Below are 18,083 nucleotides of genomic sequence, written 5' to 3' on the forward strand. Positions count from 1 at the left end.
TTGGAGACAGGAATGGCAGCCCACTCCAGTATTCTTGCCTGGGGAATCCCATGGACAGAGGAGCCCGGAGGGCTACAGTCCATGGGGTCGCAAAGAGTAGGACACGACAGAACGACTAACACTTTAACCTGGTCTTGGATGTTTTCTGCTTTCAATGAAAGACTGGGAGCACCAGACGATCAGATAATATCCAGTTCTAAAGAATGAATTCCTTCACCTCTTTTTGGCCTCCCACCAGCCCTGAATCTGCACGGAAGCAAGGTTAGGAAGCACGATGGTCTAGACATCTGATCAGAGGCCTTTTGAGTCCCCTCTAAATCCAGTCTTTCCTCTTGTTTCCTGGAATCCAGCGGATGGCTGTGGGGGAGGATGTTAAGGATGGTTTTTCCGGCATGTGCATAGCCTAGGAAGCCCCCAAGGTAATCCCAGCCTAGAGTTCCCAGCAGCCATCTCTCAGCTGTAGACACCTAAACTGCATCGAGCTGAGACTTGGAGACTTTCATTCTGCCAGTGGTCCTGGTCAGAATTTGGTAACATTTATTCCTATTTCCTCATCTAGGGATGAGGCCTTTGACCTTTAGGACTAGCAGAAAGATTCATAAGGTCACAGAAATGAGTGTCTTCGAGGGAGACAGGGACACCCTGTTGAAACTGGTGTCGCCTTTGCCAAAGGAGCCTTGAGTCTGCAGAAAGAGTCAGCTTTGGGCACAGGGCTGGCATGGGCTGCAGGCTCGCTCAGGACATCACGCTCGGCCCCTCGGGGAAGCAGCCAGGAAGGGACTGGTTCCTTACTCAGAGCAGTGGCTGGGGCTTGAGCTGCAGAGAAGCCTCTCACACCAGAGACGGCTTCTCCAGTGTTCTCCTGGTCTGCAGTGCCAGCCGTCAGGGGTCAGCTGCGCAAGTAGTGGTCAAAGGCGTACGGACCCTGCTATTTGGAATCACTCCCCAGGATCCCACCAAAGCCTTCTTCTGCCTGCCCTCAGGATGGAAATCTGGCCTCCTGTGGTTTCTGGTCCCCTCTTCCCAGGAAGGCCTGCGCCCTTGCCCGCATCTCCAGGGAGGCACATTTTCAAGGACGGGTCTCTTTTGTTCAGTTCTCTCCCACCGGGATCTCTTTCTTTGAAGCCTTCTGCTGCATGCGTGCAGGCGTCATGCTCACACACCAGTCACTTCTGTTGTTTTTGAGTAAGTCCATGTCCAAACCACACGATCCATGCATCTTTTTTTACTGCACTTATTAGATCTCTCTCTTTACGAAAAAGGACTTCATTTATTTTTATTTTTTTTTATTTTTGCGGTAGAATTATATCTAATTCCATTAGCTTAAATTTTTGCAAGCATTTCTAACCTCTTACAATGTGCGGGTCTCTGCAAGGTAAGGCCTCAGGTTCCCTGGCCCTCCCCCTTTCACACCTGAGGTCCCTCCCACCATGAAGCCCCAGCTAGCTGGCTCCCAGAGCGCGGTGGCTTCCCCTGGGTGCTCTGTCCACCCCCTTCCTCCCAACCTGGACCTCTCTTTCCACACACAGCCCCTCTGCGAACCCCTGCCCTGTTCACCCCCCTCTTCCCCGCCATGTGGTTCGGCACTTCTCTCCCTGGCTTCATCTTGAGTTCAGGAGAGAATTAGAAGGATGGCAGCCCTGTCCCCTGGCAGACAGCACTGAGCCCAGCTGGAGAGACCGCACCTTCCTCGGTACAGCCCGGGGGACCCTGCCCGAGCCAGAGGAGGTGTTCTGTTCACCCATGACCCCGAAATGTCTCCTGGGCCAGTTGTGATGTGGCCCCAAACCCCAGCCCCCACCCCCCTCTCTGTGTCCACTTGACCGAGGCCAGGGGAGGGGAGGGGGCGGCTGCAGCTGTGGGAATGGACAAGGGCAGGGGAGGGGAAAGTGTTTGAAACCAGAGGCGGCAAGCTCACAGGTGTTTTCTGCCTCCCCAGGATCCACGCACATTCTCACCCCACAGAAACTGCTGGACACACTGAAGAAACTGAATAAAACAGATGAAGAAATAAGCAGTTAAAAAATAAGTCGCCCCTCCAAACAAAACCGAACCCTCTCCCCAAAGTGCTCGCAGCCCCGACCGCCTTGGTCCCTTCTCTGACCCCTCCTCCCTCCACCGCCTCCCCCAGCTCTGCACGCCCGGCCGGCACTGTCGCCGCCGCGTTCTCGTGTTTGGTGATGCCCTCTTCTTGTTTGAAACAAAATAATGCATTGTTTTTTGATTTTTTTTTTTTTAAGAGTCCCTTCTATGTGTATCCTGGAGGAGACGTTTGGGACGAGGGCCATGCTGCCACCGGGTTCCTGGAACCGTTTAGGGTGAATGGACACCTCCTCCCCATTAGTCAGGATTTTATGACCTTGTACATAGCCCAGCGTGACGTGTGCACATTTGCTTGTCTTTGGGAAGGTAGACGTTTGGGTGTTTTTAAGAACCCGTTTGGGGTCGCTCCTGTTCGTGTTGGGAATCACTGAGCTTTCCATTCTTGGAGTATGTCAAACTGAGGGTGTCTTTTCTCTTCACTCCAGTTCCTCCCCCTCGGTGCCGGCTCTCATTCACGTGAGCTTGGAAGTGAAGCTCAGGTGATATCTCGAGAGGTTTGCGCTGGAGCCAACCTCTGCTCTCTCTCCCCAAGGGGCTCGCTCCCCCCATCCCCTGGTGCTGGGGATGGGGGGTAGGGGTTGGGCCACAGGAAGTCGGGCTGGGTGCCCTGTCTCAGCGCCCTCCCTGGCCACAGCCACAGCGCTGTGGTCCTGTCTGCGGTCTATCACCGTGCCTGGATGAGAGAGGAGCAGGCTTCCACTGGGGACCTGGGTCTCCAGTTAGACCTGGTCCTTCAGACCCCATCCTTCCCCAGGCATCATCCCCCGACACCACCACCAGAGCTCCTCTTTCTTAGTGAAGTCAGCTTGGGTAGAGCTTATGGCTCAGCAACGGACTAGGACTGGGAGGGTCCCGCAGGCTCCTGGTTCAGAGGTCCCTTTCCTGTCCGTGCCCCTGAGGCTTCAAACTACACGAAGCGTAGCCTGCTGGGTTTACACAGACCCCAATCCCACCCCGGATCATCCTCTGTTTAAGATACTCCCTAATACTTTATTTTGTGTAGTGTGGGGTCATTTGTCATCATGCTTGTAAGAAAAAAACAATCATTTTACTCTCTGTATAAAGATGTAGCTGTATAAAACTTAGCTGTTGATGCAGAAATCAAAGAGGCCAATGCAGGAAGGATGTCTCCTCATCCTCAGGACTCAGCGGCTCGTTCTCCGGAAGGGAGCACACTCTGTTCTGCTGCTGCTGTGAACTATAACGACAGTGGAAGTCACAAAAAATGTCCCGCACCCACCCCCCACGCCCTTGAACCCCCCAGACCGTGTGTGTATATTACTGTCTTGTGGCATCGTCGTTGCGAACGTGTGTGTGCTAGTTCTCCGCCACCCCCTTCCCTTTCGGAATATATCCTCCGCCCGCCCGTTAGATGCATCGTGGCGTTCTCTTCTCAAGGCTTTGAAATCTTCCCCCTTTGCACTCAGATTAGTTTTCAGGTCTGTCTCCCTGCCACCCCCCCCCCCCCCTTCCTTATGAGATCTTATTTCCTTAGGACAGACTGTAAGGATCTGCCTTGGTTTCTTCCTGTTAAAACTGCTTGTTTTGTCCCCTGCCCTTGACCAAACGATGCTCATGCTTCAGGACCTTGTTTGTCCAACACGTTGGTTTTCCTTTCTCTGTTATTTATATAAAAAATAATTTATCAAAAGGATATTTTAAAAAAAGCTAGTCTGTCTTGAAACTTGTTTACCTTGAAATTATCAGAATCTCAGTGTTTGAAACTATTGAAGCACAAATGTGTATCATCTCTGTACCGTTCTGTACTAAAGCACTCGAGTCTAATAAAGAAATAAATCAGCGCCCGTTCATGGTGTCCAGGGTGACTCGCCGCCCGGTTTCTCTTGGGGAGCAGGAGGAGAAAGGCTTCATCGATGGTCCAGTGGGGAGGAGCCCAGCTGCCCCTGGCCATGGCGTGGAGCCTTCTGGATCCAGGTCACTGCGACTACTAGGATCTAGGGCCGTCTGGAGTCTGCAGACAACCCGCGGAGGGTGAACCACACTGCCTGAGAGCGGGCAGTTCTCCCATCGTCCTGGGTCTCTGTATGTAGGTTGTCTCTCAGCCTCGGAGACCGCAGGGCTGCGTCTCGGCAGGTGGCGCCCTCCGTGAGTCTGTGGTGACGGTGCATTTAGGGCATGTGATGAGGTCACTGCATCAGCCTTAGTGTTCTCCTCCTCTCTTCCTGCTGCCACACCACCTAGCCTTCCAATGAACTTTCACATCTGGAAGGCATGAAGCCTGTTGGTGACTTGGGGAGACTGTGATGAGTTTGGCCCAGCATGAAGAGGAGGACCCTTACGTTAGGCTCATGGTGACACTGGAAATATTAAAATCAATTTCAAATGAAGCATGGTGACCTCATCCATAAGCCAAGCAAATTCCCCCAATTCCAATCACAAAAGAATATATTTTAGAATTAAACCAATTAAGTCCATCCCTAAAGGTGTGGGAGAAACCCAAACAACAGACAGCAGAATTATACTCCTTGGAGGAAAAAGTGGCACCAGAGGTAATGCTGCTGAAGTGAAAGGAAAGTGAAGTCGCTCAGCCGTGTCCGACTCTTTGTGACCCCATGGACTGTAGCCTACCAGGCTCCTCTGTCCATGGGATTTTCCAGGCAAGAGTACTGGAGTGGATTGCCATTTCCTTCTCCAGGGGATCTTCCCGACCCAGGGATCAAACCCAGGTCTTCCACATTGTAGACAGACGCTTCACTGTCTGAGCCACCAGAACCCTGTAAAAACCAGGGGCTGGGGACTTCCCTGGTGGTCCAGTGGCTAAAACTCTAAACTCCCAATGCAGGGGGCCCGAGGTTCAACCCCTGGTCAGGGAACTAGACCCCACATGCCCCAACTAAAGAGTTCGCATGCTGCAGAACTGAAGAACTCACATCCTGAAATTAAGACCAAGGATCCTGTGTGCTCCCATGGCCAGATAAATAAACATTTTTTTTAAAGCAAACCAGACTGCATCACAGGGCTACCAGCCTTCTCTTAATCCCTCTCCACCAAGATCTCTGTTGGTTTTGACAACGCCTTTAGACAAGGAGTTTTCAAAGCTCTGATCCAAATAAAGTCAGCTCCCTCAGGCAGAGCTGTGGAGCACCCTGTCCTTACAGACTGCCTTTTCCCGGAGCAGAAGCCATGCGCTACTGCACTCAGACTGGGGACAGACCTACTCTTCTGGAGCGACACGTGCTGTACGAGTGGGCTCCGGGGGAGCAGCCCCTGCTCTTCTCAGCTAGCCCCTCCTGCTGCAGAGCCTCCACCCTAGGAGCTAGCTGAGGTGAGAGCCACCAGGGTACCGGTATTCCTAACCTGCCTCACCTGGAGTGGGACTTCTACCCTCTGGGCTGGTACGGGGACGCCCTCTGCTCTACCTATGGGCAATAGACATCCTGCAACATGGGGGAGGGGGAAGGTGAGATAGGGTGGCCGTCTGCCCCTTCCAGGGAGAAACTGGAGCCCCAGACTAGGAGCTGAGAGGAGAGGGAGCCCCCATCTTCCTGGCCATGCCTGCCCAGAGGAGTACAAAGCTTGCATTACACAGAACTGGTGAGGGGAGTAAGCTTTTTGTTTTTTTCCCTGACACCAAATACATATCACTTTTCACACCATTTCTCCAAGTCTCTGGCTCCATCTAGGTGTCTGACAGTTACGTCAGTTCTGACACTAATTATTCAGTGAGTACAGACCCACGGATCAAGGGCTCAGTCCCACAAAACTGCCCCCACTTCAGACAAAGGGGTGCCCACACTACCCTGCCCAGCTGATTACAATTTGAGGGGTCTCACAACCCCCTCCTCGGGTTTAATAGTTCATTAGAACAACTTACAGAATGAAGGAAAGCACTTTCTTTGCTGTGACTGGTTTATTACAAAGGATACCACCAGAGAACAGCCAAATGGAAGGGACGCACAGGGCAAGGTATGGACTTGGCAGGGGGGCGGGGGGTGGTTAGCCCAGAACTTCCATGCCCTTACCAGGCACACCACCCTCCCAGCACCTCCCTTTGCCCACTAACCCAGAAGTTCCCCCCAAACTCTGTTGTTTAGAAGGTTTTATGCAGGTGTCATTACATAGGCAGAGTTGATTAAATCATCGGCCAGTAGTAATTGAAACTCAGTCTGCAGCCCCTCTGCCCCCTCCACAGGTTAAGGGTCGGGGGTGGGAGCTGCAGAAAGTTCTAACCCTCTAATCCTCTGCCCGGTGTTTCTGATGAGCAGCCCCCACCCTGAAGCTCTTGCCCCTCCCCTCTTAACCTCAGCAGCATAAACTCGGGTATGTGGGAAGGGGCTTGTTATGAAGAGCAGAAGATATGCCTCTCAGGAAATTCCAAGGGTTTTAGGAGACCTGTGCCAGAAATCCAGTGAAGTGAAAGTGAAAAGTTGCTCAGTCATGTCTGACTCTTTGTTACCCCATGGGATTCTCCAGGCAAGAATACTGGAGTGGGTTGCCATTTCCTCCTCCAAGGGATCTTCCCAACCCAGGGGTAGAACCCAGGTCTCCCACACTGCAGGCGGATTCTTCACCATCTGAGCCACCAAAGAAGCCCAAGACCATTAAACAAGTTAGTTAAAATGAGGTCAACAAGGTGGGCCCTAATCCAATCTGACTGGTATCCTTATAAGAAGAGAAGATTAGGACCCAGAGAGACAAGGGTGCACATGCCCAGGGTCGGGGCGACCACATGAAGAAACAGGAAGAAAGCTGTCTGCAAGCCAAGGGGAGGCCTCAGGACTTCCAGACAGAACTTGACAAATTAGATTTCTGTTGTTGAAGTCATCTGGTGTATGGCATTCTGTCATGGCGGCCTAAGTGGATTAATATAGTTGCCCAAGGCAAGAAAAGCTTCATAGAGTTGCTGAAATCAGGAGGACTGCTGACAGATACGCCCAGAAACTCTGACAAGGCTCAACACTGACCACTCCCCGAGCCCTTGGTGTTATTCAAGGACTACCTGCCCTGAGCACTGTTCGCAGGCACCTTCCCTTAATCAAAGACAGGCTTTGATCCTGCTTCCAAGCTTTCCTAATCCTTTGATGAGAAAGCGCAAGGCCAGGGACTTCCCTGGTGGTCCAGTGGCTAAGACTCAAGCTCCCATACAGGGGGCCTGGCTTCAGTCCCTGGCCAGGGAACTAGATTTCACACACAACTAAGAGTTCACATGCCACAATGAAAAGATCCTGTGTGCTGCAACTAAGACCCCGTGAACCCAAATAAATATTTTTTTTTTAAAGAGAGAAGGCACAATACCAGGCACTTTATGATAACTCAGGAAATGGAGGTGATATCTACTCACTGTTCAGCCACATTTGGGTCAAGAGAATCAGTCTCAGTAGGTGTTTCGGGCAAGGAGGAGCTGGACTCCTGTATCTGGCACAACCCCTCATCTGTGATGATGTCAAACACAGTGTCATCTGGTGGCGTCTGTGTTTGTACCTTGGCCTCAGGCAAAATGCAAATATGCATGTGTGTGTGTGTATGTATATATATATAATATGTAATAATATATATCACAGCTGATAAGGAAGTGCATTGTTGCTCAAATACTAGACTCATACTTGCAGAGATTCTGTAGATTTTTCTTAAATGTTTCTGCATTTACTGCATGCTTTAGGACAATTTCCAGACACTTTATTGTTTTATTGGAGTATAGTTGATTTACAGTGTTGCTGTTAGGAGTTTGAAGTGTACAGCAGAGTGAATCAGTTATACATACACCTCTGTCATTCTTTTTTAGATTCTTTTCTAATATAAATTATTTCAGAGTATTGAGTAGAGTTCATTGTGCCATTCAGTAGATCCTTGTTAGTTATCTGTCTTATATATGGGGCTTATATATGCCTGCCAATGCAGGGGGCATAAGAGATGTGAGTTCCATCTCTGGGTTGGAGGAGGGCATGGCAACCCACTCCAGTATTCTTGCCTGGAGAGTGAGTGTATATTAATCCCAATCTCGGAATTCATCCCCCTGCCCTTCGCCTACATCTGTGACTCTATTTCTGTTTTGTTCAGTTCAGTTCAGTCGCTCAGTCGTGTCCGACTCTTTGCAACCCCATGGACTGCAGCATGCCAGGCTTCCCTGTCCATCACCAACTCCCAGAGTTTACTCAAACTCATGTCCATCTAGTCGGTGATGCCATCCAACCATCTCATCCTCTATCATCCCCTTCTCCTCCCACCTTCAATCTTTCCCAGCATCAGGGTCTTTTCTAGTGAGTCAGTTCTTCGCATCAGGTGGCCAAAGCTTCAGGTTCAGCATCAGTCCTTCCAATGAATATTCAGGACTGATTTCCTTTAGGATGGACTGGTTTGATCTCCTTAGTAGGTGCTCAGTAAATATCTATTAGCTGAATAAGATAGCCTGGGTGGGGGTCTGGAATGGCACAGGAAAGGAGCTCAATGGACCCTCCCTCTGGCAAAACAGCAATTGGTGAAGATGATTTCTTAAGAAAGAAACAATCATTTAAAGTGTCTGGAGGTACAAATTAACTTATTTATAAAACAGAAACCATAGTACAGGCTATGTTTTTTTTTCAGTAGTCGTGTATGGATGTGAGAGTTGGACTATAAAGAAAGCTGGCTTCCTTGTCTCCCTTGGGGCTGGGCTTCCTCCCTCCAGAGCCTCCTAGAGATGGCAGTGCTCTGAGTCCACAGGCCACTGACCTGGGCTAACACTGCAGTGTGCTGGGCTGTGTGCACTGCACCCACTCCCCTCCGGAGACCCAGCTGCCAGAGGGGTTGCTGGACTTTGTGGTCTGGTTCACTCGCTAAGTCGTGTCCGACTCTTGGCAACCCCATGGACTGTAGCCCTCCAGGCTTCTCTGTCCATGGAATTCTCAGGCAAGAATACTGGAGTGGGTTGCCATTTCCTTCTCCAGGGGATCTTCCCAGCCCAGAGATTGAACCCCGGTCTCCTGCATTGCAGACGGGTTCTTTGCCATCTGAGCCACAAGGGAAGCCCTTCTAGGGCTCTGACCCACTGTAATATTCCCATGTCACCAATTTCCTCTTGAGGGAAGGGTCTCCCACAGCCCAAAAGAGTGCCCAGTGAGCCTGGCGTCCTGGTCTCTGAGACGCCATGGTCTAAGACACCCAGGCCTATGGCCTCTGTGGCGCTGTTGGCCTTGGAGCAGGAGGCTGGTCCCTGAAACCCATCCTCACCAGGAAGAGGGAAGGTCCCTTTAAGCCTAGCTTCACATCGTAAGCTTGTTGCTATGTATGCAAGGAACTTCCTTAGCAACCACCTGGTCTCTTAAAGAGGCCCTGGAGTAGTGGTTGCCACCAGCCATGGCTCCTAAAAAGAAGGGGGCCAAAGAGCCCGAGCTCAAGAAGAAGAAAGGTGGCAAGAAGGATCCCAACCTGGCCAACAAGCCCATGGAAATGCCTATAAGCGAGGAGATCCGAGAGTTCTACCACATCCAGATCCGCGACCTGGAGGACAGGCTGGCCCGGTGGGTGGGCAGGCAGGGTGGTCCTGACAGGTCAGGGAGTGACTCACAGCTGGCCACTGTGCAGGTTCAGTCGGTGGGGCCCCCTGTGTTCTGGCCTCCCAGGGGATGTCCAGACCCACCCCCCGTCCCTGCCTCAGTTTCCTGGAAGATAACATTGGGAGGCTTCATGATTTTGAAGAAAAATGGATTTCTTGGCCCCATCTTGGCTCCCAGAGTTTCCAGGGGCCCAGTGCCTAGTTAAGAGCCTAGCCCCTCCCCAGGCAAGGACTACGTCCCTCCTGCCTCACAGTTGCCCCCCAGGACCACACGTTTTACGTAAGAGGGCAGAGTTCAATCGGAGGGACAAATTGGAGATGGCAGCCCCCTGGCAGGCGGGTGACCATATGCCCCTCCTCCCACCTGCCCCCCACCACCCCCCAATGCCTGTGCCGTGATCCCCTGAGCTATAGGCCCCACTGGCTCTTCCAGCTGCCAAGCCCATTTGTCCACCAGGGCTGTTTTCCCAAATGTAAACGAGGAAGGCTGTGTGAGGTGGGTGGTGGTGTGTGGAGGCGGGGTTCTCTAACTCTCCTGAGACATGCACTTGCCCACTTTTCTTATTCTTCCACTAGTTCCTGGCCCAGTCTCAGGATGACCCTCAAAAGACACACCCCTTTGGTGGTGGCTCAGATGGTAAAGAATCCGCCTGCAGTGCAGGAGAAGACCCAGGTTCGATCCTTGGGTCAGGAAGATCCCCTGGAGAAGGGAATGGAAACCCACTCCAGTATTCTTGCCTGGAGAATCCCATGGACAGAGAAACCTGGCAGGCTACAGTCCATGGGGTCGCAAAGAGTCGGGCACGACTGAGTGGCTAACGTGAAGAGTCACATGTTGCTACAAATACTCACAGCTGATGTTGAGACCTTCCTGAACTGGTGCTCATTGTATCCCTAAAACGGTCCCACGAGAGAGGCCCTCCAGTCATCCCCATGATAAGTGGTGGAGAGACTGAGGCTCAGGGAGAGAGGAAGGCACCCCAAGGAAGAGGCTCTGGGCCAGCCCTGGGCCCTGACTTCCCTAAGCCTTGCTCCACAGATCAGGTCATCCAGCTTTGCACCCTGCACCATGCTTCCGTTCAGAAGATGTAGGTTGAGTTAGTCGTGAAGTTAAACATCTTTCCAAATAGCTTCTACCCATTATTCCATTGGAAACTAGAAAATTGCTTACACAACAACTCTTAAAAATTCACATGCTTCCCTCAAGCTGGAAACACCAGATGGAATGTATTTGGGAAAAATGCATTTGAGAGATGGTTATTGGGCACTTATTATGTGCCAACTTCCTCTGCCAGGCCCCCCAAAATACAGAGGTGCAAGGAGTCAGGTCTTGACTTCCCAGTGGGACAAGGGTCAATCTACAGGACAGCCCCAAAGAGAGGACCACAAACGCTGCCTCAGGGCCAGGAAGGCTCCACAGAGGCGGCAACACAGGGGTTCACTCAGTGAAGGAGGGTAAGGAAGATCACAGGTGCAGAAGTTTGGGCTTTGAAGTGTGAAATATTAAGCAGGGCACAGAGCTGGCAGCAAGCATTATGCTTAAGACCCTTAACTTTGGAGTATCAGACTGACTTGGGTTCAAGTTCTGATTTTGCCATTTACTAACTCAGGGATGCTTCATCCCTCTGTGCCTCAGTTTCTTCACCTGTAAAATGAGTATAATCATCATAGCCCCTACTTGCTTGGTTGTTGTGGATTCAACAAACACACTGAGTACCTACGACATACCAGGCACTAGGTGTTGGGGACACAACTGTGAACGTTAACAGAGGTTCCACCCTCACAGAGCTTACACCCTAGTGATGTTATGCACATAAAGTGCTGAGCACAGGTATCATCTGCGGTCATAAGCATTGACCAGGGGAGATGAGGCTGGAACCTCCAGTGCCCCACTATGGGAGGGTCCTGGGAGCAGCCTGACTGCCTGGAGGCCCCCTGGACCCCCGCCCCACATTTACCCCAGGTACCAGCGCAAGTGGGATGAGATGGCCATGCAGGAGAAGCTGTTTCGCCAGGAGTTTGACCAGCTGGCCAACAACAAGAAGGAGATCGTGGCCTTCCTCAAGCGCACGCTCAACCAGCGGGTGGATGAGATCGCCGACCTCAATGAGCAGCTCCAGAGCCTGCAGCTGGCCAAGGAGATAGAGAAGGATGCCTTCGAGGCACAGCTAGCCCAGGTGCGCCACGAATTCCAGGAGACCAAGGACCAGCTCACCACCGAGAACATCATCCTTGGTGAGGGGCACTGGCTGGTGAGCCTATGGGCACACACCACAGCGGGTGGGAAACCCAAGGCTCTGTCTTTCTGGGCTCTCCCACTGTCTTTGTGACCTTGGGCCAGCCCTTCTCTCTGACCCTGTTTTCCCACCTGGGAAATGGGGATGATACATATTCCTTGAGCAACAACAGCTACATGCAGCTTCCCACACGTATCTTCCATGTAATGGTCCCAGCGATCCTGAGGCAGGAAATACCATCACCACCTGCCACTGGGTAGGTGAGGAAGCACTTCAAGAGGGGGGAGTGTCCTGCCCAAGGCCACCCAGCTGGCAAGGGTGGCTGCGCCTTTCAGGTGACAGCAGGAGCGCCTGACCCAGAGACGGTGTCAGAGTCACAGGCTGCTGTCACTGTCACTTTCATGAGAGTAGAGAGCGTCAAGGGGGGCTTCCTGGAGGAGGTGGAGCCTGAACCAGGCTTAGTAAGACTTGGGGAGGAGAGGAAGGGCATTCCAGACTGACCCATAAAGGTGGGCAGGATTATGTGTGGGGACAGGGGACTGGCCCTAGTGGATGGGGAAGGGTGGGGGGCGTCATCACGCAAAGCCCTGCTGCCCTCACCCCCGGGGCCCTGCCCTCCCGAGGCAGCCCCTCACCAGTCCCGTGCCCTGTGGCGGGGCAGGGGGAAAGCTGGCAGCCCTGGAGGAGTTCCGGCTGCAGAAAGAGGAGCTCATGCAAAAGTTCATGTCACTGGAGGACCAGCTGCGGAAGCAGGAGAACGAATACAAGGACTACGTGCACAACCTGGAGAAGAAGTCGGTGCTGGACAAGGACAGGTGGGCAGGCTGCTGCCGGGCGCGAGGCCCCTCACCAAGGCCAAGTACAGCCAGGTCTTCAGGCCTCCGACAGTCTTGGCTTCTAACTGGGCAGGGGGAACCATGCTAGCTCTCTGATGCCCTGACTTGCCATTCCTCAAAACTGTGGCTGATTTGGGGGGGCGGGGGGGGTGGGCGGAGAGAAAAGAAATAGGCTCCCAGTTCTCACACAAGCATTGGAGAATCCCTGGACGTCCTTGTGCCACTTTTTGCGGCTTAAATTATATTTAATGGTTCATCATACACGGACATGGTTCAAAATAGTACAAAGGGTTTATAATAAAGAGCTCCTGCTGGTGGCCCTGGCCCCTCCTGTGGGAGATGGAGCAGAGAGGTCTAGGTGCTCTGGGGACCCCCCTCTGCCTGAACCCCGCCTCACCCCCACCCATCCTGCCTAGACTGAGAAAGGAGATCATCCAGCGTGTGAACATGGTGGCCACGGACTTCCGCAAGGTGTCCACGAGCCAGATGTGGGACACAACCAAGCGGGCCATCACAGAGAACAACGCAGTGACCCTGCAGCTGGCCAAGATTACACGACAGGGCACGCAGCTGCTGGCGGAGAACGAGCAGCTCCGGGGCCACCAGGACGACCTGTGCAAACAGCTGGAGCTGCTGGAGAACTCCCAGAAGCTCATGGCCAGGAACAACCGGGGCCACCAGAAGGTGCGCACTCCCGGCCCTCACCCCGGGGGGCTTGGCACGGAGAGCAGGAAGGAAACCCAGGGCCCTGTACTCAGGGCAAATACGGCCCCTGCAAGGCTGGACCTGGGGTCAGGGCATGGGGGAGTCAGCTGTAAAGCGATGGGCCCTCCTTGGGAGGGCCCGATCGCTGGTTTGTATTTGACTTGGAGCCCCCATCACTGGTTGAAGGGGAACCCAGCCCCAGGGCCCCCACCCGCACGGGTGACTTAATGGGTGCACAGCAGCCCTGAGGTAAGTCCAGTGGGTGCCGGGCTCCCAGGGCCCCGGCCGACCTCTCTGCGGGACACGGGGCTGGCTGAGGGCCTGCGGCGAGGCCCAGAGCATGGCCACCTGCCCACACTGCAGGTCATCCTCATGCTGACGGAGAAGTGCCATGAGCAGCAGCAGAGCATGGCTGAGGCCGAGCGGCTGCGCGTCCTGCTGGGCCAGCTGGAGCAGGACCTCCTGAAGCAGCAGCAGGACAATCAGGCACTGAGGTGCGGAGCGGCGGGAACCCCTCCATCTGTGGTCACAGGCCAGCGACTCCCCCTCTGTACAGGGGCCTGGAGGCTCTGTCTGTCACACAGGCTGAGGCCCGGGGCTGACTGGAGAGAAAAGGCAGGGCCCCTTGTCCTAGGACGGGGAGGAGGCTGACCTGTCCTGTCCTGGGCCCAGGAACGAAAGAGACCAGCTGAACCTGCAGCTGGAGCGGCGGCAGGCCGAGGGGCAGCGGCTCCAGCAGCAGCTGAGCAAAGAGCAGAAGGTCCGGTCGAGCCTGGAGACGGCCCTGGCCCAGGCCACCTCCTTCCTACAGGACATCGTGCAGGTGAACTAGAAGTGGGTAAAAGTGGGGGGGTGCGGGGCGGTGAATCAAGGAGCAGAAAGTGGCCGGAGACAAGCAGACCACCAGAGATGGCCAAGCCAGGCCCAGGGCCCCTCTCTCCCCTGAGAGTTTCCTGGAAGATCTGTCTTTTTCTGATTCTCCAAGTCGAAGAGCCATTTGAGGTCTCAAAGGAGCTAGACGAAGGCCTCTGAGGCCCTGGAAGTCGTCAGTCTTCCCATCTGGAGAATGGGTATTCCACCACAGCCAGGGAATACTGAGATTGACAGGCACTGGGGTTGGAGTTTCCCAGTGGTGGATGCTGGGGCCACAAAGGGCCTGACCTGGTAGGCCCACCCATCCCCTTCTCGGCAGATGCAGCCTAACAAGGAGGACGGTGACTTCGACGTCGTGTTCCAGCTGCAGCGCAAGGAGATGCTGCAGCAGTTGCTGCTCATGCTCGGCTCGGCCGTGGTCTCAAGCCCCCAGATGGCCGAGGCCCTGCACCGGGAGAGCCAGCCCTGTGGCCTGCCCAGGGAGGGGTGAGTGCATGACCCCGTGTGACTCCAGAGGAAGCAGCTATGGGACACGTCCAAGGGCTGTCCTCGGCTGAGCCGGGGCCGGAAGCCTGGCTCCCCAGAGCTGCTCTGAATCTCGGCTTCCTCGTCTAAGACGTGGAGGGGATGACACCAGTCCCCTCCCCACAGCCAGGGCAGCAGCACCCAGCTACTCAGGACGGGGTCTCTGCTGCAGCAGCTGTCCGGCATCATACCCTACCGGCCTGGGGACCTCGGTCTGGTACCTCGACGGATCCACATCCCACCCAACCCTGAGGACCTCAGGCTGCTCTCACATACCACCCGCATGGGCAACTTACAGGCGTACAGCAGCCCCAAGGTGAGGGTGCCAGGGGGCCCTAGGGACAGCCAGATGAGGGCCACCCTTGGGTGCATATCACAGCTCTTCCACACTGCAGCTGTGTGGCTCTGTGGATGTGGCTGGACCTCTCTTAAGCCTCCACTTCCCCACATGTAAAATGGGCTGAAGAAAGGTGTGTCAAGGCCTCAGTGGACCCAGACGTGCCCACACATCCCCTGGGAGGGGAGCCTGCCGGACCCTGTGGGCCCCTCCTCCACAGGCAGGGGAGGGTCGGGAACCCCCCACGGAGGCTTCAGCTTCTAAGCTGGCATCTTTATTCTTACAGATCCACACCTCTGCTTCTCAGAAAAGGTTCAAAAAGCTTAGTCTTCCTGAAGTTTCCCTACTTTCAAAGTAGGACATGGAGAAAAGACCAACCTCCTATCCTAGAGAAGGACTGTTCCGGCCACAGTCCCTGCATTAGTCCACAGGCAGCCTGGGGCAGCCCAGAGAAGAGTTATATTAAAAAAAAAAAAAAAAAAAGACCCCACAGGCTGGCGTGGCACCTCTGTAGATGGGTGGATGGGTGCGGGCATGACAGTCGGGCAAACAGCTGAGTCCACCGGCCTCAGGGGCCCAACGAAGACTCCTGGCTCCGCTGGCGGATGTGGTCCAGGAGCAGGTCCACAGCGCGCTCCAGCACTGGAGGCAGCAGCTCCTGCTCAGCAGGGGAGAAGCGGCCCAGCACGTAGGCCTGCACTGCGTCCCGGTGGGTCGGCCGCCCGATGCCCACCCGCAGCCGTGGCATTGCCTGTCGGGAAGCCAGAGGGGGCCCAGGGAGCTCTGGTGAGAAGGAGTGGTGGGGGCCCTGTGCCAGCCCACCCAACTCAGTGCAGAATGGAGGGGCAGACTCACATTGGAGTTGAGGCAGCTCATACAGGAACGGACTCCATTGTGGCCCCTTCAAGGGATAGGAGGGGGCAGTTAGTGCTTCCTTGGGTCAGCACCCTTCACCCTATCCACTGTCGAGCCTGGGGTCGGCACCTCTACCCCCACTTGGAGGTCAGCTTCTCTATCCCACCCTGACCAGCTCAGGGCCTCACCTGGCGCTTCCTCCCAACTTCAGAGCCACTTTCCCCAGCGGCTTGTCCAGCTCATCGTGTACCAGGTAAACTTCCTCAGCAGTCAGTCCAAACAGCTCCACTTGGCCCAGGGAAACAGTGGCTCCGGTTACTACTGATCCACCCAGGAAGGTTGTCCTGACTCTGGGCTCCCATGAGGAGGGGCCACAATTAACCCCACTTGGTGGTAAAGAACCCGCCTGCCAATGCAGGAGACTTAAGAGACGCGGGTTCAGTCCCTGGGTTGGGAAAACTGCCCCGGAGAAGGGCATGGCAACCCACTCCAGTATTCCTGCCTGGAGAATCCCATGGACAGAGGAGCCTGGGGGGCTACAGTCCATAGGGTTGCAAAGAGTTGGATATGACCGAGCGACTAAACCACCACTACATATAAAGAAACTGAGGTTCTCAATTTCTCAGTCACCCAAGGCCAGGCAGCAATTGGAGCTCAACAGGTACCTGGAGCTCTAGGTGAACCGATTTGCTGCAGTCCAGAATGCCCCCTCCGGGCCCCTCCGCCCTCCTGGGTGGCACACACATGGGGCCCTCAACTTACCCGCCTGGGCCACACTGTGCCCGTTGAGGTTCATGAGCCTTCGTGGCCGGAGCAGGACCAGCTGGGCATCTCCGAGTGAGGCCAGGGCGAGGTCCGCGGCACAGCGCCGGTCGCGTGCCCAGCTCTCCGCCACCCCCAGCCGCCGCGCCAGCTGCCCCAGCACTGCCATGCCCACGCTGTGCCGCGTGCCAGGAAGTCCAGGGTTTCCCAGACCTGCCACCTGCGGGCGACATCAGGGAAACTGAGGCCCGACAACTCTCCCCATAATCTATCTCACAGCGCGCCCCCGCCCGGGGCCCCAAAGCAGAGGAAGGTAAATGGAAAGCTGCCGGAGTGGGTTAGGGCCACGAGGAGGAATCCAAGAAACTCCAAGACTCCAGAAGGCCAAGTGGAAGCGCCCCCCGGTGTGGGCGGGCAGGGCCCCCCGGTGCAGGAGCGGAGTTCCTGGAAGTCTGGAGCCCATCGAAGCATCTGACCATTTCTAGATAAGAAAACTCAAGGAAGGGGGAGAACTTTGCCCAGGAGACTGTGGCAGAACTGGAGCTAGGGCCCAGGAGTCCCTACGGGGCTTTCCCCCAATCCACTCACCAGCCACCGCTTCCCCGCCGGCCGGGGTTCCAAAACACAGCGGCTCATGGCTCGACTCAGCCACAACCCGGCGCGCGAGAGGCCAGGGAGCCCCATGCTGCCCCGTTTCAGGACGCGGACCCCGCCCCCTGACGTCAGCCAGCCCCCGAGCCAGTCGCGGCCGCCCCTAGCCGCTAACGCCCAATCCCGGGCGGGCCACGTGGCCGCCACCCTTCTGAGGGGCGGAAGTGGCCGGGCGGTGGCCTAGTCCGGGCGTCCCCGCGCATTCCGCGGTGCCGCGTCACAGTCTCCTGCGAGGTTTGTTGGCTCGCGGAGCCCTTGTTTGACCACTGGATTGAGAAGGAGTGTGCCCTGTTTTGACCCACCCCTGGGACCCTGCCTCGCTGCGGAAAGCCGGCAAGCCTTTTCCTTGGCTTCCCCAGCTAATAAAAACTTGCTAAAGCCATTGCAAGGTGTCATCTCTTAGAGCGTTGTGGGTCGGGAAGATCCGCTGGAGAAGGGATAGGCTACTCACTCCAGTATTCTTGGGCTTCTCTGGTGGCTCAGACGGTAAGGAATCCGCCTGCAATGTGGGAGACCTGGATTCCATCCCTGGGTCGGGAAGATCTCCGGGAGGAGGACATGGCAACCCACTCCAGTATTCTTGCCTGGAGAATCCCATGGACAGAGGAGCCTGGCGGGCTACAGTCCATGGGGTCGCAAAGAGTGGGACACGACTGAGCGACTAAGCGCGCAGCCTCTTTCTGTCTCGGTTTGAAATTGGATTTCAG

General features: G+C 55.0%; 3 protein-coding genes across 5 annotated transcripts in view; 2 read left to right on the plus strand and 1 right to left on the minus strand.

Annotated features, from left to right (window-relative positions):
• Positions 1-3,909, plus strand: part of STXBP1 (syntaxin binding protein 1) — a 67,058-nt gene extending 63,149 nt beyond the window's left edge. The window contains exons 20-21 of one of the 2 annotated variants that reach the window (XM_055541211.1): positions 1,940-2,023; positions 2,238-3,909. In XM_055541211.1, coding sequence (XP_055397186.1) covers positions 1,940-2,022 — 83 coding nt within the window. In that variant the 3' untranslated portion in view covers position 2,023; positions 2,238-3,909. Of the gene's footprint in view, positions 1-1,939 lie in introns of both variants that reach the window. The other variant, XM_055541210.1, reaches the window with a different exon arrangement.
• Positions 3,910-9,396: 5,487 nt separating this feature from the next.
• On the plus strand, positions 9,397-15,526 carry CFAP157 (cilia and flagella associated protein 157). The gene is made up of 9 exons (XM_055541222.1): positions 9,397-9,560; positions 11,559-11,830; positions 12,494-12,647; positions 13,085-13,352; positions 13,737-13,867; positions 14,046-14,196; positions 14,566-14,732; positions 14,898-15,087; positions 15,395-15,526. Exons 1-9 carry the CDS (start codon positions 9,397-9,399, stop codon positions 15,464-15,466), a joined length of 1,569 nt encoding a protein of 522 aa, XP_055397197.1. The 3' UTR covers positions 15,467-15,526.
• PTRH1 (peptidyl-tRNA hydrolase 1 homolog) lies at positions 15,367-18,071 on the minus strand. 2 transcript variants are annotated; one of them, XM_055541219.1, is made up of 5 exons: positions 17,828-18,071; positions 16,726-16,945; positions 16,152-16,251; positions 15,964-16,009; positions 15,367-15,859 (listed from the first exon to the last, which is right to left on the minus strand). In XM_055541219.1, exons 1-5 carry the CDS (start codon positions 17,972-17,974, stop codon positions 15,677-15,679), a joined length of 696 nt encoding a protein of 231 aa, XP_055397194.1. In that variant the 5' UTR covers positions 17,975-18,071; the 3' UTR covers positions 15,367-15,676. The 2 variants fall into 2 exon arrangements, with proteins under 2 accessions (XP_055397194.1, XP_055397195.1); XM_055541220.1 differs by having other exon boundaries at positions 17,314-17,929.
• Positions 18,072-18,083: the final 12 nt, after the last annotated feature.

This window comes from Bubalus kerabau, chromosome 11, assembly GCF_029407905.1.
Source record: "Bubalus kerabau isolate K-KA32 ecotype Philippines breed swamp buffalo chromosome 11, PCC_UOA_SB_1v2, whole genome shotgun sequence".
Classification (NCBI taxonomy): domain Eukaryota; kingdom Metazoa; phylum Chordata; class Mammalia; order Artiodactyla; family Bovidae; genus Bubalus; species Bubalus kerabau.

Excerpts from the sequence above, each read along its gene's own strand:
- CFAP157 (XM_055541222.1), top strand. The coding sequence starts at position 9,397 with ATGGCTCCTAAAAAGAAGGGGGCCAAAGAGCCCGAGCTCAAGAAGAAG. Across the intron at positions 12,648-13,084 it reads TCGGTGCTGGACAAGGACAG|ACTGAGAAAGGAGATCATCC; the intron begins GTGGGCAGGCTG and ends CATCCTGCCTAG. Across the intron at positions 15,088-15,394 it reads AGGCGTACAGCAGCCCCAAG|ATCCACACCTCTGCTTCTCA; the intron begins GTGAGGGTGCCA and ends TTATTCTTACAG.
- PTRH1 (XM_055541219.1), bottom strand. The coding sequence starts at position 17,974 with ATGGGATTCTCCAGGCAAGAATACTGGAGTGGGTTGCCATGTCCTCCT. Across the intron at positions 16,252-16,725 it reads GCACAGTGTGGCCCAGGCGG|TGGAGCTGTTTGGACTGACT; the intron begins GTAAGTTGAGGG and ends CCCTGGGCCAAG. Across the intron at positions 16,010-16,151 it reads AAGTTGGGAGGAAGCGCCAG|GGGCCACAATGGAGTCCGTT; the intron begins GTGAGGCCCTGA and ends TATCCCTTGAAG.